At 34.7% G+C, this 26,770-nt stretch overlaps 1 protein-coding gene across 1 annotated transcript in view; it reads right to left on the bottom strand.

Moving 5' to 3' along the window:
* Positions 1-26,770, bottom strand: part of TMEM232 (transmembrane protein 232) — a gene marked incomplete at its 5' end in the record, with an annotated part of 186,746 nt that overhangs the window by 147,924 nt on the left and 12,052 nt on the right. The window contains 6 exons of the mRNA XM_045565626.1: positions 2,169-2,323; positions 9,122-9,288; positions 11,740-11,839; positions 16,620-16,777; positions 19,093-19,198; positions 20,476-20,587. Of these exons, the coding sequence (XP_045421582.1) occupies positions 2,169-2,323; positions 9,122-9,288; positions 11,740-11,839; positions 16,620-16,777; positions 19,093-19,198; positions 20,476-20,587 (798 nt within the window). The remainder of the gene's footprint in view (positions 1-2,168; positions 2,324-9,121; positions 9,289-11,739; positions 11,840-16,619; positions 16,778-19,092; positions 19,199-20,475; positions 20,588-26,770) is intronic.

Here is a 26,770-nt window from a genome sequence, read left to right on the forward strand (position 1 = left end):
AATTTTCATAAAACCACAAAAGCCCCTGACTATCCAAAGCAATCTTGAGCAAAACCAAACAAAACAAAACCAAAAAACCAAAAAAGAAAAAAAAAAAGCTGGAGGCATCACAATACTTGATTTCAAGATATATTACAAAGTTATAGTAATTAAAACAGCATGGTACTAGCATCAAAACAGACACATTGACCAAAGGAACAGAATAGAGAGCCCAGAAATAAATCCACGCATTTACAGTCAATTGATTTTTGACAAAGGCTCCAAGAGAACACAATAGTCTCTTCAACAAATGGTGCTGGGTAAACTGGATATACAGATGCAGAAGAATTAAATTAGACCCTAATCTCATACCATATGCAAAAATCAACTCAAAATGGATTAAAAACTTAAACCTAAGATCTGAAACTGTTAAACTACTAGAATTGAAGAAACTACTGGAAGAAAAAACAGGGAAAAACTCCACAAAATCAGTCTGGGCAATGATTTCTTGGATATGAACCCAAAAGCACAGGCAATAGAAGCAAAAACAGACAAATGGGATTGTATCCAACTGAAAAGCTTCTGCATAGCAAATGAAATACTCACAGAGTAAATAGACAATTCAGGTATTTGGAAAAAATATTTACAAACCATGCATCTGATAAAGGGTTAATATCAAAAATATAAAAGGAACTCAAACAACTTGATAACAACAACAAAATACCCAATTAAAAAATGGGCAAAGGACCTGAACAGACATTTCTTAAAAGAAGGCATACAAATGGCGAACAGATATAAGAAAAAAGAGGTCAACATCACTAATCATCAGGAAAACAAGAATTAAAATCACAATGAGGTATCACCTCACACCTGTTAGAATGGCTTTTATCAAAAAGATAAAAGATAACAAGTGTTAGGATGTAGAGAAAAAGGAACCCTCATACACTGTTGGTGAGAATGCAAATTAGTACAGCCATTATGGTAAAAAGTACAGAGATTACTCAAAAAATTAAAAATAGAACTACCATGTGATTCAGCATTTCCATTTCTGGTAATATGTTTTTAAAAATGAAATCAGTATGTTGAAGAGATAACAGAATTCCCATGTTCACTGCAGCATTATTCATAACAGCCAAGATAGGATATCAACCTAAGTGTCCATTGATGGATGAATAGATAAAGAAAATGTGGTATACAAACACAATGGAATACTATTTGGCCTTTAAAAAGAAAGAAATTCTATCATTTATGACAACATGGATAAACCTGCAGTACATTATGCTAAGTGAAATACGCCAGGCACAGAGAGCAAATACTGGATGATTTCACTTAAATGTGGAATCTAAGGAAATCGAACTCATACAAGTAGTGAGTAGAATGGTGTGAGGCTGGGGTGGGAGTTGGGGAGGATGAGGAAAGAGGGAATGTTAGTAAAGGGTACAAAGTTTCAGTTAGATAGAAGAAATGATCTATTGCACAGCATGGTGACCAGAATAAATAATAATGTACTGAATATTTCAAAATTGCAGAGAGTACATTTTAAATGTTCTTACTGCAAAGAAATGATAAGTATGTGAGGTGATAGATATGTTAATTAACTTGATTTAGTCATTCCACAAAGTATACACATGTTACATCACATTGTACCCTATAAATATATATAATTATTTGTCAATTTTTAAAAAAGTCTTTCTTCCATTAAACTCAAGCCCAAACTATTAATCTTCTTTTTCCCTTCTTAAATTAGCAAATGTATAGGAGGAAACTAACATTTATCACTCAAGATTCATTTTTGTTATATATTACAAGGAATAAAGAAATAGAATATTAGTATATTTTCTCCAAAGATAATAAATTGTACTTCATTGTTTTTGTTTAACAACTTGGAAAATAACGATGTTTTCAATGCAAGAATAAACTCCTTATTAATAAAAAATGCATTTAATAAAAACAAACTATGAATTACAAGAAAGCACACCTAGCAAAACAAAAAAAAGAGAGATAAGAACAATTTATTGATGAAATGAACTAATACAAAATATATAAATTGCCCTTGCCTTTGGAACCGAGATTATAAATTTTTTTCATAGTCAACTGAGGTGTGATTAACATTTAAGTACAAGGTTACTTAACATTTAAACACAAAGTTTTTTCCATAAGTTACTTTGGATTTATAGGATCACCCTTACCAGCATTTCTTTTGAAGCTGTGTTTTATGAACGATGAGATGTTCAAGCACGTCATTCAACTGAGGGCTGTTATTCTGAACACAAGACCAAGCAGCAACACAGTGCCAGAGGAGGTGGTTAACTTCATATCCTTTGTGATTAAGTTGCAAATGTTTCTGGAGTTAAAATATAAAAATATATCTGAGAAAGAGGTCTTTGACTTGAACAAACATGAAAATAAATTTTGAATACACAAATAAAAATGCATATTCTCTTACACTTTATGTTTCACCTAGTTGAGTAATTTACGTAAGTGTATTTCTGTTAGAATATATAGTTAACCTGAATCCAACGTATGTGCTTTTCACATGGATCCCTTGTGTTCAATGATATCAGTTCTATTATATGACAAAAGTCTTACAGCCCATAAGGGATAAGGGATAATTATTAGACAAAATTGTACTTCTTAGACTCTGTGTGACAGGATAGTTTGAACAAAGATTTAACAGCAAATTAGGTTTTAAAATGTGTATTTCCACTTTAAAAAACAAAATATATGCCTAGTAGGACACGATCAATGTCTGTTAAATAATTATTTTTAAAGCCTACAAATTCAGATAACAAACGGTCTGTTTGTTTTTTTCTTAGAGTGCTTCTCAACAGTTTTATCAGTTAATTGGTTTACTAAAATAATTGGTAGATAATGACACAGCACTCTGAATTTTTGTCAACAAAGATTCAAACACACAACCTGTGATATGTACTCAGGTTGTTAACTTAGTTGATATTTTGTACTTTTATGTTAAAAAGAAACACTCAGAATCTAAAGGACTTTGTAATTCTTATATAAAGCAGTGTATCAGGAATACAATTTAAAGATAATTTCCATGTTGAGTATTTTTAAGATAGAAAACCAGAAGTTCACATATAAATTTTAAACTAAGACATTTTAAGTTTCTAGTAAACTGGTTAAGTGCCACAGACATGTATTGCTCTACTTGATGTCAGGAACTCTGTTAAATGCTGGAGATAAAGGCATAAGGGAGACAAAGTCTGCACAAGGCTACTGACTCAGGGGTACAATAACTCGGAAAAACAAATGGAAGGAAATCAGTGTTTAGAATGTTAGAATATACTGTAGAAAAACTCTATTCTAAAACAATGCAAGGCATCAAACATAACTCAGTGTTCTGCCTTGTGTCAGAGCCTACTCGAAAAGTGGAACCCATATGGATGAAATTCTTTCCTCAAATTGCTCTAGGTGTTTCTGCCTGGATGCTTCAATATCCTCATGTTCCAAACTTATTCTAAATGAATAGGTAAGTAAACATGTTTTCAAAGCTTGAGATGGCTTAAATAGTTAGTTTAAAATAATACTTTTTTGCTCTTTAAATCAAAGATATTGCATGGCTACATAGACTATTCAGTTAGGTCAAAAATTCTTGTGTTAACATACCTATACACCATCACCAGCGAAAATTCCTGAAAGCATCAGGTAAAGAAAAGATCAGAATTTAGACAATAAACAAGATTTAAGCTTTGTTTTCAATTTTATATGATGCCATTTTTACTCATCATTGAGAAAGAAATAAAGCACACTCTGATGTCTGGGACTCATTTGACATCATATTATTACAAGCTGGTCTGACACTCCAAGCCAGGTCATTTTGATCTCCTGTTGGACATAAACTCACAAAATAGCAACCTCAGGCAATATTACTCTGATACCATGATAAATAAACACAACTATCTGACAATTGTTTTGCGAAACAGACGTAAAATCACTGTCCCACCCACAAAATACCCAATCACAGAATTGCCCCTACTTTTTGACAGCATCTCAAGAGAACCCCAGCTTCCTTAGTCCCTTCACTTCTGACCCAAACAAAGCCCAAATCTTCTAATTAATTCCTTCTAACATCCTCTTGCTAAGACATCCCATGGTTCCCTGTGGTGTGTATTCTTCTCTCTCTCTCTCTTTCTTTCTGTCTCCAAGTAATACACCCAATTTTCCTAACTGCAGGTGGACCCCTGGTAGCCTTTGGCTGAAGGGCATTGACATTATCAAGAGCAAAGGGACCTGCCATGCCTGTGAATTTTCCAGATCAGTGAGGCTTATTACTTATCCTCATGCATTTTATGTATTTCAAGCATTTACATAGAAATCTTGCTAAAGTTTCTTCCCTGATTTTTTCAAAAGAAAAAATAAATTTATTGAACTTAGATAAACTGATATAATGATGATGACCGTGCAATTTAATACAATCGTCATGTAATCATCAGTGCAGTAAAGCCAGAGGGAGCAATCGTCTGAGAGTCATTAGATGGTGCCGAGGCCTGGGCCTTTCCGCCACATCAGTGCTACTCAAGGAGGCTGGCAGGTAAGTGCCATTCACAAACTATTAACAAGAGTACAGAAATTAAGAACACCTATTTAAAAACTTTCATAACAATTTGACAGGGTAATTGTATATATTCAGTCTAAAAAAAATCAACGTTTATGTTTTTTATGTGTTTTTCATTTTTCAGTAATTTGTTATTATTATATTTTACAAAATTGTTCATCTGTGATGGTTTGAAAATTAAACAAAAATTTTGGGAGGTATCTTTTATTAAATGACTCCGAGAGAATGTTTTTTTTTCTGCTCCCTCCTTCCCTTTTCCCCTCCTTTTTCTTGGGTCTTATCACCACTTCCTATAGCTCTTCCATCTCCCTCCCTAGCTGTCCAGCTTTGGACTGTCAGTCACTCACTGTTTGTGCAGTGCCTACTTTAGGAAGCCCACCTACAAAGTGTTGTTAATCTACTGTCCACTAAGAATTCAGATAACCACACCAGTTCGAATTTTATGTAAATTTAAGTACATAAACTTTTGAGTGTCTGCCCAGGCCCTCTTTTATAACAGAAATGAGCTTTGAAGCATGGGCTCTATTTTGCCTGCTCAGAAACAGCTTTCTAGGTTTCATTTTGTTTTCAGTCATGTTGGGGATGGTTGACAATGTCAGGAAAGGACCTCTCAATACAAATGTGTTACCAGGATAATAAGACATGAATCATAGGATAATGTTCCTAATTTTTTTTTTTTTTTTTTTTTTTTTGAGACAGAGTCTTGCTCTGTTGCCCGGGCTAGAGTGCCGTGGCGTCAAGCTCACAGCAACCTCAAACTCCTGGACTTAAGCAATCCTTCTGCCTCAGCCTCCCGAGTAGCTGGGACTACAGGCATGTGTCACCATGCCCGGCTAATTTTTTTCTATTTGTATTTTTAGCTGTCCATATAATTTCTTTCTATTTTTAGTAGAGACGGGGGCCTCACTCTTGCTCAGGCTGGTCTCGAACTCCTGACCTCGAGCGATCCTCCCACCTTGGCTTCCCAGAGTGCTAGGATTACAGGCCTGAGCCACCGCGCCCGGCCAATGTTCCTAATTTTAAAGAACCTGTTTCTCAGTGTAATAGTAACTATTCAGAATTACGGTATAGCACAAAATATCCCAAATGTAGATAAAGCCTTTGGCTTTGCAAGTACTTAAAGTGTTAGAGGATGAGATTGCTAATCACATTAGGATATAAATTGTGTGTTTGCTAGTTTTCAGAGAACTATTTGGACTTTAGAACAGGTGAAACTATTTAATAAAGGGTCTACTGCCTTTTAACAGAGTTTAAATCTACCTTCTGCAAAGAACTATGTTACTATTACCATGTGACAACTGTGCTTAGAAAATTCAGCTTTTCTAGTGAGCAATGGACAGAGTGGAAAACTCAATCCAGTGTTCTGGCTCTGCCATCCACAGAGCTAATTAAAGTGTACCATTTGTCAAAGTCAAAGGAAACCCTGTACCTGGATCACTTAAAAGGACATCCAAGAAAGAAAAGGGGCCCAATAGCAGACGAAAGGAAATTTCCTATTCTTAAGTGGAACCTACACCCCTATTGTGTGTATCCTAAGGTATCACAATAGTCTCCAGAAATTTTAATGCAATTTTAGCAGCATTTTGACAAGAAATCATTTTTACTCCAATGCATAGAAGCATATAAAAAATGAAATATTTTACAGGGACCAAAATATGCTGCCATGGACTTTTCAGAATTACCAGAGGATAAGGTCTACATTAATAAATTCACAAATCCTCTACTATATTATATACTAATTAGGGAGAAAGGATGAATATAAATGTATCTTTTATAGTCACATTTTTATCTCTTTTTTTTTTTTTACTTTCCTTTCCCACAAGGTGAGAGAGTTGGGTCTTGATGGACAAATACTCAACTGAACTGGAGAGGCTGACTTAGATTAAGCTCTACTGGAAAAATTGGGCTGAAACTGGGGAACTTTAAGACATGCAATCAAGCACTGAATCAGTGCTGATTAGCCGAATCAGCAGTTTTAGCAGCACTTTGGTTACACTATCTTATATTCATAGTCATCGTATCATAAGGCATTAGGAGGAGAAAAAGAAGGGCAGTAAATCTGATAGGCCATAATCTGTTATAATCCCCTTATTGGATCACGTGGATAGAGTTAAAATTGAATTTAGAAGAGATTGAATCTAAGCTTTGTTCTACAAAGTGGAAAAAGACACAGAAACACTCAATGACTTGTCCCACTCTAAACTGATATGTTCTTTTCATGTGTTAACATTTTTGCACTTTCCAATCAGGCTGAGCTGTACAGCAGTAAGCTTCCATTGGCTTGCTGTGTGTGCACCAAGAGTGACAAAAATGGAAAACATCAGAATTAACATTGACAGTTGCCTCCTTCATAATCAGAACATTTATATTGCCAAGATTTCATAGAATGTTATTTAACACATTAACTGTATTAAGCTCACATGAGTTATATTTAACTCATGCTGGTTTTGAGCCCAGGGCCTCGTGAAGCATATATAACTCACACGTCTCTTTACCGTGGGAGCATATAAGTCACCATGGAAAACAACAAAAAATAAATTTCTCATTAAATTAGAAAGGATCATTTTGTTTTTGAAATTTTTATTCTGTTTTCGTAATAAAACACAGTGGCCCCAAAGAAAAAAATTTTTTTCTAGTGTGGCAGTCAATGTGCTAAAGGGAAAACACTCCAATTACTACATTAAGTCAACTTAATCAAATCCTTAGATGACAATCATTATATTTAACTGCCTAGGTAAAGTGGGTGCCTAAATATATTTTTCAATAATCATTATTTACATTTGCATGGCACTTAATAATTTACAAAGCACCTGCTTTTTTGCAATCTTTACAACAATGCTGTAGAAGCGTTAGGGCAGACATGATGATGATGATGAAGACTTTTTAAAGATAAGTAAATGGAGATTTGGAGAGTTTCCTGGACCTCGTCTGAATCGCAGAGCCAAGTAGCCAGCAGGTTTGTTCTCTTCATGACCAGTGTTCTTTCTGTGCTCAATACCTTACATCATATATTTACTGTTAAAACATTTCTTAAACTTAAAAACAGATACCTTTTTTGCACAGGGAAATTTGTGTTCATTAGTAATTATAACCAAAAATTTCAATTTATTTAGCAAATATCACTTTTTATATAAATGGTTCACTGGTAATGAGCCATTTTCCACAGGCCCAAAGATTGATTCAGAGGCAGTTCTCTTTTACATATAATTTACATATAATTTTACATATAATAGAAAACACTTATGTCTAGAAAGTTTACAAATAGATGTGGTTTAATGTTTTTTCTTATATATTTAATTTATAGCTAACTTTAGAAAGGGCCTAAGAGAAGCATGGGAAAACTGTGAGGTAACACACAAATAAAGAGAATCTTCCTTAAATTTCCTTAAGTAGTTCAACTTGCATTAATTTTTTCCTTTGTTTAGAAGTTGTTAGAAAACAAATTTTCTATTTATAAACTATAAAATAATAAGTATGCCAATAAAAACAAAAAAAAATTAAGGCTTAGAAATGCTCACTGTTGTCTTTTGGAAAATACGTGAGGAAAGAAAATTAAGACTTTATTAATCCCAAAGGTTGAAGTCTGTCTTCTGAGGTACATCAGTCTATAAGATATACGCACAATTATACTGCTCACCATACTCGTGTTTGCATAATTATAGTTTGTTATATACCAAGGAATTATATAATTAGGACAGATGGTTTTCTCTAAAGTTCATTACTGGCCGGGGGCGGTGGCTCACGCCTGTAATCCTAGCCCTCTGGGAGGCCGAGGCGGGTGGATCGCTCGAGGTCAGGAGTTCGAGACCAGCCTGAGCAAGAGTGAGACCCTGTCTCTACTAAAACTAGAAATCAATTATCTGGACAACTAAAAATACATATATAGAAAAAATTAGTGGGGCATGGTGGCGCATGCCTGTAGTCCCAGCTACTCAGGAGGCTGAGGCAGGAGGATCGCTTGATCCCAGGAGTTTGAGGTTGCTGTGAGCTAGGCTGACGCCACGGCACTCACTTTAGCCCGGGCAACAGAGTGAGACTCTGTCTCAAAAAAAAAAAAAAAAAGTTCATTACTAACACCTGATTTAGAAATTAAGAGATTTTTCATATTCTAGGGATTATTTTATCAATTTAAACTATTTTTAAATGTTTTCAGTTGATTTTAGTTGTTATTTCATATAAATTATGAAAGTATAAAAGTATTACTTTTATGAAAACCTGCACGTTGCACACTTTCCCTTTAATAAAAATACAATATCTTAAAATGTTAATTTATAAGTCAGTCTAAATTATGTCACAATTTTTAATTAAATAGCTGAGATGGAATTTATGAGGAGGAAGGAATTATGTCGTTACTCCATTTAAAGTAGTAGTGGCACATACTGACGCCCCACTACTAATCCTATTACCTACTACTCAGGAAATATGCATATGGTTGCATGAAATTAGTATTTTAGCATTCGCTACTCCCCCCAGCTAAACTCATCTTCAGCAATGCTTTCTGAATTGACAAGCACATTGATTAAATGCTAGTAATCTTATCTGATGCATTATGCAAAAGGATATACCCACCATATCAGAATCTACGTCCTCATATCTTTCCTCATTTTCCACAAGGCCAAAGATTGATTCAGAAGGCAGTTCCCTTTTACATATAATTTCCGAGGTTTTCAAAATGAATAGCACATTCGAAAAGATGTTTGGGTACTTGTAATACGATTCTTCAGAGAGAGAAAGTGCTATTGTAAGAAAAACCATTTGAGGGAAATATTTCATTAATATTTTGCATTGTGTTTCATTTGTCTTTTAGTTATTAAACTATAATTAAATTAATACTTAGATGTGGAAACTGCTGTACAATTCCCTATCTAGTCAAGATTTCTAATGTTATGTATGCCCCCTGGTGGTACAACATAAAATTACAAGGTAAATAATTTGTACTTGAGAGTTGATATAATTCAGAACAGCAATTGTGCAATGGTTGAATGCCCAATTAAATATAGTTACTGCTCAACAATGCTTGGAAGCTTCCAGATGAAAATAAATCAAGTTATAATAGACACTCTATTAATCATATATACTTTGAAATTGTAATCCTACAAACAAATCAATGTCATAGATTCTAACCCAACATTGTCCAGATTTACTTCAAGATGTTTTTATTGATTTTTCAAAGTATATATTTTAAATATAGGCAAAAATTATGCCATTTAACATAAGACTATGTGATATTTAACAGAATCATCTTAGTGCTGTTCTTTATATAAACTTTTAGACAATCTTTGTGTTTCAGTCCATCTTACACAGTGGAAAAATTAGTAATGAGAATTCTTCTACTGGACAGCGATGTGGATAGGTAGCAGCTGCTAACAGCCTCAGATAGAAAACAGCCAGTTGATGAAGACAGAGATATAATCTAAGGTTCTACTTAGCAGGGTTTGATAAGAAGGCAAAAGCTGGGGATTTTATTCTTATATGAAAGATGTTAGTTTTCTTGGAATATGTCCATAATAATGAGCTCATATGAGAAGTTGAGGGTTTATTTGAATAATTTTCCAAAATTTATTTGCCACCATCATCCAAATATATTAATATGATAAGTCACTACGCTGAACATTCTGAGGCATTAAGAAGATTTATAATTTAATGAAGAAATCAAAATAAATGATACAGTAGACAAGAATTCCTATTCCATCAGTCTGTAGCTTCCTCTTGGTTCCATACCTCCTCAGGACTTACAGTAGTGGTGCAAATTGATCAGTCGCCACATTTCTGCTATTACCTTTTATTCCCTCCTCCATGACTTTTCCCATCAAATATTATTTCCTTTTTTAAAAATCTTGAGTCTCCTTTCCTTATCCTACAACATACTAATCTTCTCTTCTTTTGACCTTGTTTTTTCATGAAAACTATTCACATATTTATATGTTAGCATCAAAATTTATAGCCAAGCTCATTTGAACTAATTCATGATCTTTTTCTTGTGTTTAAATTTTCCCTCACTGTGTATTTACCTCCAATCTGAATTTTGCTTCCACCTCTCCACTGGGGATGCTCCGTAGATCAACAATAACTTTCTGATTGCAGAAACCCATCACCATTTTTCATACCTCCTACAGTTTAATACTTCTATGGGTCTTGATGATGCTGGTCTTCTTGAACCTCCTTCCTTGGATGTCATCACTCCCTCCTACTCCCCTTATTTGTCTTTTACTGGGCTCTGTTATACCAATAATCCATTAAATGTTTGTATTGTTAGAATTAGTTTTACCTCACCCCACCCCTCACCCTCAGGTTATCTTAGCTGCATTAACATAGATGACTGTCAAATCTATATCCCAGGCAGGCTTCATTTATTTCCCTAGTTCCAAACCTATGTTTTCAACTGCTTGCTGGGTACCTGAGTGACCTTAAAATTTAATATGTCCAATATTTCTCCAAAATTTTCCCAGTTCAGAGCGTCATTATCTTTTTTTAAAATTTTAATTTAAAGAGGTTTATTCCGAGCCAAATATGTGTGACCATGGCCCGGTGAGCCACGCCCAAGCAGCGTTGAGCGAGTGGTCTCCAAAACATCATTATCTTGACCCTATTACTCAATATGCAAAACTTCAGCTTCCTCTTGAATTTCTCACCTTCTTTCACATATAGCTTAGAAACTGGTCACCAATTCCAGCACCTTACTAAAATATGAATTTAACTTTCTGGAAATCCAGTGAGGTAGATACTATTACAGATAAGGAAACTGAGTCACAAACAAGCTCATATACTTGGCTAAGGAGGAAAGTAAAAAGGTGAATGTAGAATGGGAGTTACCAGAAGCTGGAGCAGGAAGTGGAGGGGGGAGTGGAGGAGGTGGTGGGGAGATGTTATTCAAAGGGTGCAAAGTTTCAGTTAGACAGAAGGAATAAGTTCTGGTAATTTATTGTAAAGCATGGTGACTATAGTTAATAATGTATGCTTCAAAATTGCTAAAAGAGTTGATTTTAAATTTTCTCATTGCAAATAAATGATAAGTATGTGAAGCCAAAAAAGCTAAATAAACGCAGTCTGGCCCAGAAGCAATGCTCTTCAACACTGTACCCATTATCTTTCATGAAATACAGTTTATGCTTTTTATAGTGACAGTCTGAGCTACTCAAAGTATAACATAAAACATTTATAAGTGTAAAAAGTAAAAGATACTCTACCGTATAAATATGGTTGAAGCCTAAGTAAATGTTGTTTAAAATTTTCTAGGTGACCATGCAGGAAAAATATAAAAAGTCGTAAGAAAACCAAATAGCCAATCTGTCAAAAGAGAAGAGAAAAAACCATTTTTGTGTTGCATCAATAAATGTTTAAGAACCATATGAAAAATAAAACATTTTATTATTATATTTACTTTTGATAAAACAATTTCAAGCTCACTTGATATTATGTGCTTTTGAAATAACTTTAAAACATTTACATCAAGATTGAAATGCTGGTTCAGCCAAAAAACTTTTTATAAATCATCCCTATATTACATACAATGACCAATACTGAATGCTATTTTGTTCTATGTCCTTTAGAACAATATTCTTCAAATTGCAAGTCATGCCCCTTAAGTGAGTCATGAAATCAATTGAGAGATTTTTAAATAAAATAAAAGCGAAGAGAAAACATTATAGTATATTGCACAATTCCTTGTTTCAGTATAAAAATGATTATATATTATGTGTTTGCTCGATTGCAATGCAAAGGATATTTCTTCCTATGGGTTTTAGTCAAAACAGTTTTAAAGACATTGCATTAGGTAGTGTTGAGAACTACTCTGCTTGTGCATATTAATGGTCTGCTGTACTAAGCTTCTTATTCCTTCATGAAGAAAAAAACAACCCTTGCAATGTCATTACTAAATAACCATTGTCAAATCTTATTTCTTTGAAGTTTAAAGCACATGCATAGCTAAAAATAGTTTTACATAGACTACATAAAATGGAAGGTCTGCAAAAACATATGATTTGCAAGATTTTACAGAAAATTAGAAAAAACACAGTAACTATAGCAATAAATGGAATACAAGTTGCCTAAGTTGCTAAATCATGGAGAAGAACCAAATAATAACAATAGCTGTCCCTATCGTGTGTGTGTGTGTGTGTGTGTGTGTGTGTGTGTGTGTCCAAATCCTCTTAATAGCAACGCAGGATATTATTAGATTTACCTGTAGAAATAAAATAAAATGAAAAGATGAATCTAACCAAGTCTCAGTGCTTCACCCATGACTATTAAGTGAACAAGGGGCATTATTAGACTTTGAACCCAAAGAAGTGTGTATTGCTACAAAAGCCATGAACTTTCTACTATGGCAGGAATTGCCAGATATCTATTTTTTTTTTATCACAAGCCTCTATCATTAAAAATAACTTTTGAGAATGCATCATCAATATTTGTAAATGTATTCATAAATTATAAACATGCAACAATTTATAGACTTATAAAATAAAAAAAAATTTTTAATGAAAGGGGTAGTGAGGTCCAATTTCCTTTTTTTTCTTTTCAGACAGAGTCTCACTCTGTCACCCTGGGTAGAGTGCAGTGGTGTCCTCATAGCTCACCACAGCCTCAAACTCCTGGGCTTAAGTGACCCTCCTGCCTCCTCCGCCTCCTGGACTGCTAGGATTATAGGCATGAGCCACCGCGCCCTGTCTAAAAATAAAATGTTCATGAGGCATGCCCAAGAGGTCTCTCCGTATTTATCACTTTGTTATATTACTGTGCTTTTCTAAGATATTGAAGTTAAATGAGCAGGGAGTAGATGTTAACAGATCATTTAAAAGACTATCGCAGGCCTGATGCAGTGGCTCATGCCTGTAATCCGGGCCAAGGTGGGAGGATCACTTGAGCTCAGGAGTTAGAGACCATCCTGAGCAAGAGCAAGACATCCGTCTCTACTAAAAATAGAAAAATTAGCTGGATGTGGTCGCGAGTACCTGTAGTCCCAGCTACTCCAGGGGAGGCTGAGGCAGGGGGATCACTTGAGCCCAGAAGTGTGAGGTTGCAATGATTACGCCCCTGCACTCTGGCCCGGGGGACAGAGCGAGACTGTGTCTCAAAAGAAAAAAAAAAAGCAATATTCTAGATGACAATATTAAAGGCAACAGCTACCATAGCTACAGGTAATGAATGAATAGCTAGTCAGAAGAGGGATAATTTAAGATTTTTCAAGGGATTATAGATATTGAAAGGAATAAAATTAATATTCAAAAATTTAATATGGGACAAAATAGAAAATACATGTGAAGCATGTCAGTCTCAATAATTTTTGCATTTATACCCCAATTTGGTCATGAATTTCACCTGACCCAGAGGCTATCCCTAGTTATAGCTATGTTTGAAAAATGGTTTTAAAAGCTTTCATCTGTAATATTCTGAAGGCCAGATTTTTATTCAAAAATCTACTTTTCCACATTGCTAAGGAACTCTGAGACCTGCTGTGCATAATTCTTCCTGTGTCATCTGTGTACATATTCTCTCTGTAGCTTGACAACTAGGCTTTGCCTCCTACACTGAATTTCTGCTTCTCAATTCATCTTTCTCTGCTCTCCCATCTTCCCTTCCTTTTCCCTTTTTTCTCCTTCTATTACCATCTCCTTTCTCTTCATTTTTCTGACTCCTTTAACCAAGTGTGAAATAGAAATGCTGGATAATATTTGTCATGTGTTGCATTTTAATAGTTGGTTATGTTTCATGGTCTTCCATAGAAGCTTGAAGAGCACTCTTTGTATTTCTATCTAACATATATTAAACTGCTGTTGTTTATATGTTATTCTCTACACTTCTGTAATCAGACTTCAATAGTGAAGAATATTCCACACTCAGAGGTAGATAGAAAGGAAAGAATATACAAAAAATCTGAAAGGAAATAATATTAAGGAATCATATATTTCAGGCTCTGTCTAACCCTGGGCCATTTCATCAAAGGAGGAACAAAACTATGCATATGGAGATGGGTGATGCCTGTATTGTAATACTATTCAATAAATCATTCTTTCAGAAAGAAAAGAGCAAAAAGGAGGTTTCCAGTGGCCTTTCAGATACATAATGAAAACTCTACAAAGGCAAGGAGAACAACTGAAATGGTTTCTTGCCTGGAATCAAAGGTACTTATAGACATAAGGCATGTTTATTTACACTAGCTAGTATATATTAGAACAATAAAGAGTAAACTTTAAAATTAGTAAATCTGAGAACCAGGGTAGATGTGTAGCATCATGGCTGAGAGTCCACTGTCTGGGTTTCAAAACCCTCTCTGCTGAGATCGTGGGGACGTCACTTAAACTCTCCATGCCACAGTGTCCTCATCTGTGAAATGGTAGGTAATAATGGCACATACCTATTAGGATTGCTGTGAGAATTAAGTTAATATTTATAATACATTTAAGGAACTTATCATTTTGTAAGACAAATAGTTAAGTGCTGTTTAAGAATTTGTAGCTATTATAAGAAACTGCACAAATGGTCTAACTTTGCAGATAAGAAGATATAGGAACCTTTTAGAAATAAAATGATATGATGTGTATAAAGTATAAGCAATGTATTAAGTGGATAAAACTATATTTTATAGCTATTTTTTTGCTATCAGAAATACAAGGGCAAGAAAGGGCAAAAGGTCACTGAAAACAATGAGAAGAAAAGGAGATAAAAGCCAGATTGCTCTATGTTTTTCCATTTCAATTTTTTACTTCATTTTTTCCATTAAAATATATTTATATTTTTATATTTTATATTTATATTTTTATATTTACCTATATATTGATATGTATTCCATTATAAATGTACATATGGTACCATAAGAATGGAAAAACAAACACCACACATACTCACCATTAAAGTGGAACTAATCGATCAACACATATGTGCACATATGGAAATAACACTCATAGGATTTCAAGCAGGTGGGAGGGGACAAGCGGGTAGGGGATGGGTAAATTCACACCTAACGGGTACAATGCACACTATCTGGGTATGGGCACACTTACAACTTTGACTCAAACGGTACAAAAGCACTTTATGTAACCAAAACATGTGTACCCCTATAATATTCTCAAAATTTTGTAAAAATGTAAATATATATTCATAGTGGACAGTTTGGAAAATACAGAAAAAAGAAAAAAATCATAATCTCACTATCCCAATATAGCTATTGGTAACATCTTTCCTTCAATCCTTCTTCTCTGCAAAGCCTCAGTTCTTTTCATGGTCAGTTTCTATCATGTGCTCGCTGTATCTCCTCTTACCTGGTCTCCATAAGTCTTTTACTCCCAGATGTGTCAGAGAGCATCTAGGCTAGACTCATAAGGACTTAAATATGGTTATCCCCCCAAAATGTTCTACTGATGGACTGGTTCATGAATATTCTCTCACGATTTACTTCAAACAGTTCATAATCAAAATTGAATAAGAAAAATATATATGCTTGCATAATCTGTTTCACTTGTTTCATATATATTTAACACAAGCATCTTAAAGAAACAATTTTAGCCTTTCTTTTCTTTCTTTGCAGTAAAACCATTAGTGAAGCAAAATTTATTTGGCTAATAATGTATTTTGCAGTAGTCAATCATGATCATCACATAGAGCAGAGTCGTATGACTTCCAGGACCTTATAAAATACGAGCTACACAGAGATTGTTTCCCAGCTTATAGCTCTAAAATGACATAGAATATTGGAAGAACAACTCATCTTCACAAGTGAGGCAATCATTTAAAGTTATCTCTCAGCATTTTAAAATAGCAAAGGAAGTGGCATTAAAATAATCCTTAAAATGGAGAAGAGAAAAATCTATATACTCAGAAAAATAGTAATTATAAGTGTATTGAATTTTAATTAAATATTATTTTCTTACATAGTTTGTGAAATTATATTTTTTCAAAATATCTTCATTTCGATGTCAAGCAATAATGTGCTATCGCATTTAGTGAAGATTAAAATAAACTAAACAAGAGAATATTTCATAATAAATCTAAATGTCCTATTTCAATCCTAAAACAAATGTCAAGTGGTTACATGTAGTACAAGTAATATTTAAAAATTTTTAAAACATACCTTTGTCAGCTTTATTTCAACTGAATATAAGTATGTCTTTAGGAATGCATCACAACAGAGTCTATGTAAAACTGATTCCGCAACAAAAAATAAGGCAGGCAGATGATCATAATCAAAGCAAGCATGGTCCAGGGAAGCATAAAGCATATTTAAGGCTTCTGAAATATTAAAATGTATAAATTGCATCATTTAAAAATCATCCCATTTTTCTACATGCTACAATTAATTTTTGCAATTAACTACTTATTCAGTCACCAAGATGAGACTGTGGTTTCAAAACATATTTACAAATTCTTTGACACCTTTCATATCAAGGGGTGACTTCTATGTTCCCCTCCCCCTAAACTTGAGTAGGTTTTATGATGGCTTCAACCAACAGCATGTCACAGAAATTATACTGAGTGACTTCTAAGGCTACATCAGAAAAGACACCACAGCTTCTAAGATCTCTCTTTCTCTCAAGATACTAGCTTTGGTACCCTAAGCTGCCATAGGAAGGCATGTAGGAAGTCTAACTTCATGGCATGAAGCCACCAAGCAGAAGCCACTAAGGTAGGAAGACTACACAGAGGAACCAAGAAATGCTCAAGGAGCACCAGCTATTACAGTCAACACTAAATAGATCACCAAGCCACATACATAATGGTGGAGAAATAGGACAGAACCAGATGATGAAAGGCAGTGCTAAAGATAACTGCTATAAAAGAGAGCAGAAGAAGTCTAGAACATCGAGGCAGAGGAAATAGGGCCACCCCATGGAGCTGAAGGAGGAAGACTGTAGAGCTAAGGGTGTAGAGAAAATAGCTCCCCACATCATTATAAGGTTTTGAGGATCTGCTGTGTAAATATCTGAGGAAGAAGAGCAGATGCAGGCACTAGAGGAAGGAAAAACCCTGACATGGTCAAGGGACAAGAAGGAGGTCAGTATGGTTGGAGCATAATGAATGAGTAGGGAGGTATCCAGGAGGCAGATCATGCAGAACCTTGTGAACATAATATGGAGTTAGGCTCATTTCAAGCGTAATCAGAAGTCACTGAGAATTATTTAAGCTTTAGAATGATTTCTGTTGCGTGGAGAGTACAGGTAGGACACCTATTAGGTTTATTTCAGCTGTGGAGATGAGAAGAAATCATATTTAGGGTATTATTTGGAGTACAATATCTGAATGAGTTAAAATTCTTCAGGCTATGTGTAACAGAAAACTCAACAAAATGTGTCTTTAAAATAAGGATGTTTATTATTTCACAAGATCAGAATCAGAGAGGTTCCTGGGATGGCTAAAATAGCTGCCCTCTGTATGCACATTCCTTTCATCTTCCAGTTCCCCTGATGTATGTGATGTCTGTGATGATCGCACAAGCTCTGGGCATCATGTTCTTATCAAGCACACTAGAGAGGAACAAAGAGGGGTGTAGGGAGAGGAGGGAGGCTTTCTTTCTAGGCATGTCTTTTCCAAAGGCAAGTAAACAAGAAGTGTTCCAAATAGAATTGTCTTTACATTCCTTTAGTTAGGACCATGTCATGTGACTACCTAATCCAATCACTGGCTAGTAAAAGGGAATTGCCACAATTGATTTAGACCACCTATGATTCACTCCCTGGGGCTGGGAAACTCTTCAGAGTCACATGAAACTGCAGGATATCTGAACAAAACTGATATTTACTTGGCAACGAAGAGTAACCAGGTGCTGGTTGCTGGTAAACCAAGAGTTTATCTCAATACCATTTAAATACTTAATATAGGTCAGGCTGCGGATGACACTATGATGAAGGACCATCAAGGCAAGTTAGACACAAAATAGTTCTTACTCTTCCTATTATTTGAAAGCTCCCAGAGAGCACCACAAAACCCAATTTACATGGGGAAATACTCTCTGACCTCATACGGTTAACATCCTAAACTCATTTGAAAAGGCATACACATAACATTTATGATAATGATAGATAGAATTTTACCCCCTTAAAAACAATGTTATTTAATTTCTTTTTGAATTAGAGAGTCTTTGAAAGGAGACATAAATGAGAAATGATAAATTAAAAGGTAATGAGTAAAGCTTGCTGTTTAAAATAAGTGAAAAACAAATGGCCATTTGATTAATGTTTTATAAGTAAAAATTATAAAATGCAGAAACAAGTTTCTCTAAAGTATAGTGCCTATTGTAATTGGAAATCACTGAATGACATTTTATATTACTTTTTAATTAGTTACTAATTTTAGAAAAAGAGTAATAAAGACTACGCTGAGCAAAATTTTTTAAAACAATTTTGTAATTAAAAGTTGAGCCGTTAAATTCATAAGTTCAAAATTACAAAAGGAACTTTTATAATGAAACACTATTAAGATATCTCAATAGAGAATGGCAAACTTTTCTTGTCTCCTGCACAATTTTTAAAAATTAAAAGTCTCAGATTATGCTTTCACTGATAATCTAGGAAATATTTAGGATACTTAATGAGAATTTAAGCACATACCATCTTGGATTTCTCCTTTGCATTGAGCCAGATATATTACTTCAGTCCATGCAGCAGGAAGATGTACATGTTGCCCAGAGCCCAGCGTTTTGAGACCCAATTTTCGCTGTTATAGGGAAGCATGGAAAATGTAAATCAAAATGTACAGCTTTTTATGTGTTTATTTTTATTATCCCTTAATTATGTTCCAAAAGTCATTGTATAAGGCAAATGCTCTGCAGCCACAACTTTATATTTTTCCTTTTATTATTTGTATTTTTGACATTTTATGCAAACTGTATTAGTGTTAAAATATAGAAAATGTTAATATTCTGAATAATATCATTAGTTATTTGCTGAAAATAATTCTTATTCTTTACCTTCTAGTGATTACTTCTATTTCATTTCCCCCCCAAGAGAATGCATTTTTTATTTTATAGGGAAAAGTATTAAAGAGATGAGATTAAACGGAAATGGGTTTGATGTCAACTTGCTGGAAAACCTTGGCTACTTCAGCATTACTGGACTGAAATTAATGAACATGAGGGAGATATCAGAATTGTCCCATTTCCCTCATCATGCCCACTCCAGGGGCTGCCACAGGGACCACTTGGCCAACTGGAGAGGGGCTCACTGATGAATGCACCTCCTGGCACCTGCCTGAATACACAGTTATCCAAAGTATACTCTTTTTCTAATCAAATATTTTACCTGGATTTTTTTCAAAATTTTCAAATATATGGTCAACCATGAACTAAAAAATAACAACCATCACAACAAAAAAAGGTGGCTTCATTTATGGCCTAGTTTTGTGCAGCTTTTATTTCATGAATTATTCAGTATCAAAGCAAAATATGTATATACTTTCTCTGTAAGACTTAAACTGAATTTAAGGTAGAAAAGGCAAAGGAAGGACTTCATTTCCTGTTCTGTTTTGATATCTGTGTGAAAATTTGTGAAACAATGTCATACTCTTAAAGAACATATTTTTCACAAGTTAGGTGAAGAATAGTTTGTTACAGAGAAAGAACAGAGTACTCTGTACAATAGAGGCTTAGGAAGTCTTTCTTTCCTTTCTGGGACATATCATATCTCAATCAACATTGTTTTAGGAAAAAATTTCACAAATTTATTTGCCAGCCTTTGATACTTTACTAGGGGCTCTTGGATGTGTATCAACAGCTATATTCCCCCCAAATTTATGGGGAGCCTTCACTCAAAAAGCCCTTTGACACTGAATTATTTGGCCATCAGCTTTTACTTTAATTTGCATTAATATTTTAACTATGCCTACTTACAATTAAAGAAAGATGTATTTATTTTCCTTTCATAGAACATGTAATCATCCACCACCTAGAAAAGGTTTGCAGTTACATACTAAGTAATCAAATGGTGTGCTATTACCTTACATCTTAGAATGTGTTTTCTAGCTATTTCCAACAATTCTTCCTCCTCTATGGAATTTTGTGTTTGATTGAACTTCAAGATGAATTCCTCTGTGATTGAAAATGATGGCCTAAACAAAACAAAGAAAACCCCATAATAATTACAGCTATCAGTTTCAAATTTCATTAATCAACTTCCAGTGGCTAATATAACTATATTCTAGAAAAAGATCTTTTTCAATAAGAATGTTTCACAAAAAAGTCAGCAAAAAATATATGTGCAAGCCTCCCAGATTGGTTCTGTCACACTCTTAGATTGAGAAACATAATTTTTATTGTCAAAGACCTTTATGGCCTCTGAAAAAAAAGTTTCTGAGGTGATTTCCCTAAGTCTTGTTGGTGTATGGCTTCTTCATAGGTAAATCTAGCATAGCTTCAATTATGTTGAAGACTGATTTATCTCCTCACATAAATTGATGTTGGTTCAATTTAAGCTAAACTTTTATTCCCTCCATGCAAGTGGAATCAGTCCAACTGTGGCTAGAGTAAAGTGAGCAAGGGAGGAAAGAAGTGTAAGTAAGGTCATAGAGTTAACAGGTAGCCATATTAATTCTGCATGAGATAGGAAGCTACTGCAGCATTTTGAGAAGAGGAGTGGCATGATTTAACTTGAGTTTTAACAAGATGTTCCCTGCTATATTGATAATTGGAGTGTGGGGAGGTGGTACGTAGCAAGGGGGTGACATACCTGTAGTTAGGTGAGAGGTAATAGTAACTTAGATCAAGATTATAGCAATATAAGTAAGGAGAAGAGTTTGAATAATGGGTATATTTTGACATTATCCCCAAATGAACTGGCCAATGAATTAGAAATTAGGCATGAGAGAAAGAAAGGAGTCATGATTCAACTGAGTAAGTGGAAAAATGTAATTTCTATTTACTGAGATGGGGAAGATTGTTAAGAGAAGGAGGTTTGGGGTAAGGGTAGAGAATAAGTTCAGTATTGGACATGTCATGTTTGAGATGACTGTGGCCACCCAAGTGTAGATGGAGAGTAGGCAGTTGGATAGAAAAGTTTTAATTTGAGGAAAAAATGTTCAGACAAGGTATATCATCAGTACACATATAGCATTAAAAGTCTTTCAAATGAAAAGGATTCTATGAAGGAAACAGAGAGAATAGACAAGTGTTTCAAAGAGAAGTGAGACAAAAAAGTTGAGGGTGTGTGCAAGAGAATGAGTAAAGTGATTATAATGATTTACTTACAACAGAATTTAAGGTGGGTATGAGATTACCTATCAGGTACAACATACACTGTTTTGGTGACGTGCATACTACAAGCCCTGACTTCAGTATTATACAATACATCTGCATAACAAGAACTCTTGTACCCCCTAATGTTTTGAAATAAAAAATATTTTTTAAAGTGACATCAAGGGAATAGTAACACTATGGATGTAGAGAGTGGAATGATAGACAATGGAGATATGGAAGGGTGAGGTGGTTGGGGAGTGGATGATGAGAAATTACTTAATGGGTACAACATAAGTTATTCAGATGATGAATAACTTAAGAGTCCTGAATTGACCACTACGCAGGTAACACAATCGCATACGTACCCCATAAACTTATATAAATAAACAAACAAAAGGAATAGTAAACAGTAGAATCAATGAATTGTATTTTTGTGAGGTTAAACTTGTTGGAGTCATGCTATTAGAAAGAGAGATCTACAAAAATAAAACACATTTTTAATAACTTAATATATTCAGAATTTACTGGATTAGTTGCTCTGTGGGATATAGAAAAAAATGAATAGAAACCATATTTTTCTTCTGATTTCATCTGTCTCTCCTATTAGGGAGACGAATGTACCCAAAAGTAATGACAGTGCCACATGATCACAGTCTGAGCAAAAGTAATAGTAAGGTGCTCCGTAAACTAAAATCAAACATAGATATACCAGAGAAGAGAAATTAAGGAAATAACCAACTCTTTAACTTCTATCCTAAAGTGGGCATTCATTCATTCATTCAGTAAGCATTTATTGACTGTCCCCTATGTATCAGGCACTAAGCTTTTACTTGGGATACATGGTGAAGAAGACAAATGATCCTGCCTTCATGGAGCTTACAGTACAATAGAGGAAGAGCTGAGGCGTTAGAACTCACAAAGTTTGCTATAATTGGGCACCTTGAAATGAGTAACCCCATTCTGCATTTCCTACTTTCCATTCTACTCTTGCTTCTGGAGATATCTGCTTAGATAGACATGGTGAAGGTTGGCTAAAAACTCTCACCCAATATTCATCTATGATAATATATTTTAGATCTACATGAACCTACTCTACAGGAAAGTTGCAAAATAAATTAAATATGCCCACTTATATAAAGTGTTGTGGGAGTTTAAAAAGGTAGTCCCTTCATCAATTTAATTTTTAAATAATTTCATTATAAAGTACACTTTTTAAAAATATGAACATAACAGTGCTGTTTACAACAAACCAAACCTTCAGGGCTGCATAAAGAAAAAGATAATAAGGCCGGGCGCGGTGGCTCACGCCTGTAATCCTAGCCCTCTGGGAGGCCGAGGCGGGTGGATCGCTTGAGGTCAGGAGTTCGAGACCAGCCTGAGCGAGACCCCGTCTCTACTAAAAATAGAAATAAACTATCTGGACAACTAAAAATATATATAGAAAAAATTAGCTGGGCATGGTGGCGCATGCCTGTAGTCCCAACTACTCGGGAGGCTGAGGCAGTAGGATCGCTTAAGCCCAGGAGTTTGAGGTTGCTGTGAGCGAGGCTGACGCCACGGCACTCACTCTAGCCCGGGCAACAAAGTGACACTCTGTCTCAAAAAAAAAAAAAAAAAAAGAAAAAGATAATAGACTGCCTCCCAACACTGTTGTCTCCAATTCTGCCCATTAGCAAAAGCCAAGATTAATTCTTTAGTGTGTATCTTTGCATACCTTTCTCAATGCTCACAAACATAAGCGAACATATATGCACACTTTACCAAAACTTCTAGGGTGCAGCAAAAGTAGTACTAAGAAGAAAATTTTAGCAATAAATGCCTACATTAAATAAAGAAAGATTGCAAATAAAAAACCTAAGTTATTCTTCAACTAACTAGAAAAAGAATAACTAATGCTAAAGTTAACATAAGGAAGTAGATAATAAAGATTAGATTAGAAATAAGTCAAATAAAGAATAGAAAAACAATAGAAAAAAACAAGCAAACTAAGAGTTGCTTGTTTTGAAAAGATAAACCAAATTGACAAACCCTTAACTAGAATAACCAAGAAAATCACAGAGAATTCAAATAAATAAAATCAGAAATGAAAGAGGATACATTACAATGGATGCCTCAGAAACAAAAAGGATCATAAAACTATTATGAATAATTATGCACCAACAAATTGGATGACCTAGAAAAAGTGGATAAATTCCTAGAAATATACAACCCATCAAAACAGAATCAATAAAAAATAGAAAGGCTAAATAGACCAATCATAAATAAGGAGATTAGATCAATAATCAAAAACTTCCCAACAAAGAAAAGTCCAGAACCAGGTGGTTTTGTGGGTAAATTTGACCAAACATTCAAAGATGAGTTAATATCAACTCTCTCAAAACTCTTCTAAAAAATAGAAGAAGGAATGTTTCCAAACTTATTTTATAAGGCCAGTATCAAGCTGACACTCAAACTTTGGTACCCAAAGATGCCACAAGAAAAGAAAACTATAGGCCAATATCCCCGATGAACATGAATGCAAAAATCCTAAATAAAATATTAGAAAACTGAATTTAATGACACATTAAAAGAATTATACACCATGACCAGGTGGGACTTATCCTGGAATACAACAAGGTTCAACATATGAAAATCAGTCAATGTGATACACCATATTATCAAAAGGAAAAAAATATACAGTCATCTCAATAGACAGAGAAAAAGCATTTGATGAAGTTCAACCTCCAATCATGATTAAAATTCTCAACAAAATAAGTATAGAAGGAATTTACCTCAACACAATAAAGGCCATATATTAAAAGTCCACAGCTAATATTATAATCAATGAAGTGAAACTTTAACTGCCTCTAAGACTCAGTAGAAGACAGGATGCCTATTCTCACCACTTATTTTCAGTAGTACTGGAAATCCTAGCCAGAGTAATTAAATAAGAAAAACAGAAATAAAAGGCATCCAAATCAGAAAGGAAGAAGTAAAATTATCCCTTCTTGCAGATGACATAAACACTCCAAGAGATTCAATAGAAAGCTATTAGAACTAATAATCCAATTCAGTAAAGTTGCAGGATAAAAAACCAACATGCAAAAATCAGTAGCATTTCTATACACAAAAAGTGAACTACCCAAAAAGGAAATTAAGAAAACAATCCCACTCACAGTATCAGCAAAAAGAATAAACTACATAGGAGTAAACTTAACAAAAGAGGTGAAAGACGTGTAAATTGAAAATTATAAAACACTGAAATGGCCTTTATCAAAAAGTCCCAAAACAACACATGTTGGCGTGGATGCGGAGAGACAGGAACACTCATACACTGCTGGTGGGACTGCAAACTAGTGCAACCTCTGTGGAAAGCATTATGGAGATACCTTACACAGATTCAAGTAGACCTACCATTCGATCCAGCAATCCCATTATTGGGCATCTACCCAAAGGAACAAAAGTCATTCTATAAAAAAGACACCTGTACCCGAATGTTTATAGTAGCACAATTCACAATTGCAAAGATGTGGAAACAACCCAAATGCCCATCAATTCATGAGTGGATTAGTAAATTGTGGTATATGTATACCATAATAACAGTGATATAGAATCCCTTTTGTTCTCCTGGATAGAGTTTGAACCCATTCTATTAAGTGAAGTATCCCAAGAATGGAAAAACAAGCACCACATGTCTCACCAGATAATTGGTTTCCCTGATCATCACCTAAGTGCACATTTGGGAATGACACCAATTGGGTATCGGACTGAGGTGGGGGGTGGGGAGAGGGGATGGGTGTATACCTACATGATGAGTGCGTTGCGCACAGTCTGAGGAATGGTCATGCTTGAATGTTCTGACTCAGGGAGATGGGGGGTGGGGGGATGGGATGGGGGTATAACTACATGATGAGTGCAATGCGCACTGTCTGGGGAATGGACATGCTTGAAGTTCTGACTCAGGAGGATGGGTGGGACATGGGCAATATATATAACCTGAACTTTTGTACCCCCATAATAAGCTGAAATAAAAAAAAACACAGAAATTATAAAACATCTTCTATAAAGGAAATTACAGAAGACACAAAAAGGAAACATAGAAGACATAGAAAGATATCCTATGTCCATGGATTAGAAAAATTAGACTTGTTAAAATGTCCATATTACGTAAAGTGATCCACAGGTTCAATTAAATTCCTATCAAATCCCAATGGCATTCTTTACAGAAATAGAACAAACAATTCTAAAATTCATATGACCCGGGGAGGTGGGGGGGGGAGGGGATGGAGGTATGACTACATGATGAGTGCCAGGCGCACTGTCTGGAGAATGAGAACGGACGCGCTTGGGACTCTGACTCGGGGGGATGGGCAGGACACGGACAATGTATATGACCTAAACTGATGTACCCCCATGATGAGCTGAAATAAAAAAATAAAATAAAATAAAATAAAATAAAATTTGGTAGTTTATCAAAAAAAAATAAATAAAAAAAATAAAATTCATATGGAACCACAAAAACTTTGAATAGCCACAGCAATCTTGAGCAAGAAGAACAAAACTGGAGGCATCACATTTTCTGACTTCAAAATATTACAAAGCTACAGTAATTAAAACAGTATAGTAGTACTGGCAATAAAACAGACATAGAGACTAATGGAACAGAAGAGAAAACCCAGAGATAAATCCATGTATTCACAGTCAACAGATCCTTGACACAGTACCAAGAATATACAACAAGGAAAGAACAGTCTCTTCAATAAATGCTGTTGAGAAAACTGAGTATCTACATGCCCAAGAATGTAATTGAATACTTATACCATATTTTAAAAAATCAACTCAAAAATGTTTAAAGACTTAAATGTAGAACCTGAAACTATAGAACTATTGGAAGAAAACATAGGGAACAAGCATCTCAAAATTGGTCTGGGCAATAATTTCTTGGCCATGAATCCAAAAGCACAGGTAATAAAAGGTAAAAAGACAAATGGGATTGCATCAAACTAAAAGTCTTCTGCACAGTAAAAGAAATAATCAACAGAGTGAAAAGGAAACTTACAGAATGAGAGACAATATTTGTA

This window comes from Lemur catta, chromosome 12, assembly GCF_020740605.2.
Source record: "Lemur catta isolate mLemCat1 chromosome 12, mLemCat1.pri, whole genome shotgun sequence".
In the NCBI taxonomy this organism is placed as follows: domain Eukaryota; kingdom Metazoa; phylum Chordata; class Mammalia; order Primates; family Lemuridae; genus Lemur; species Lemur catta.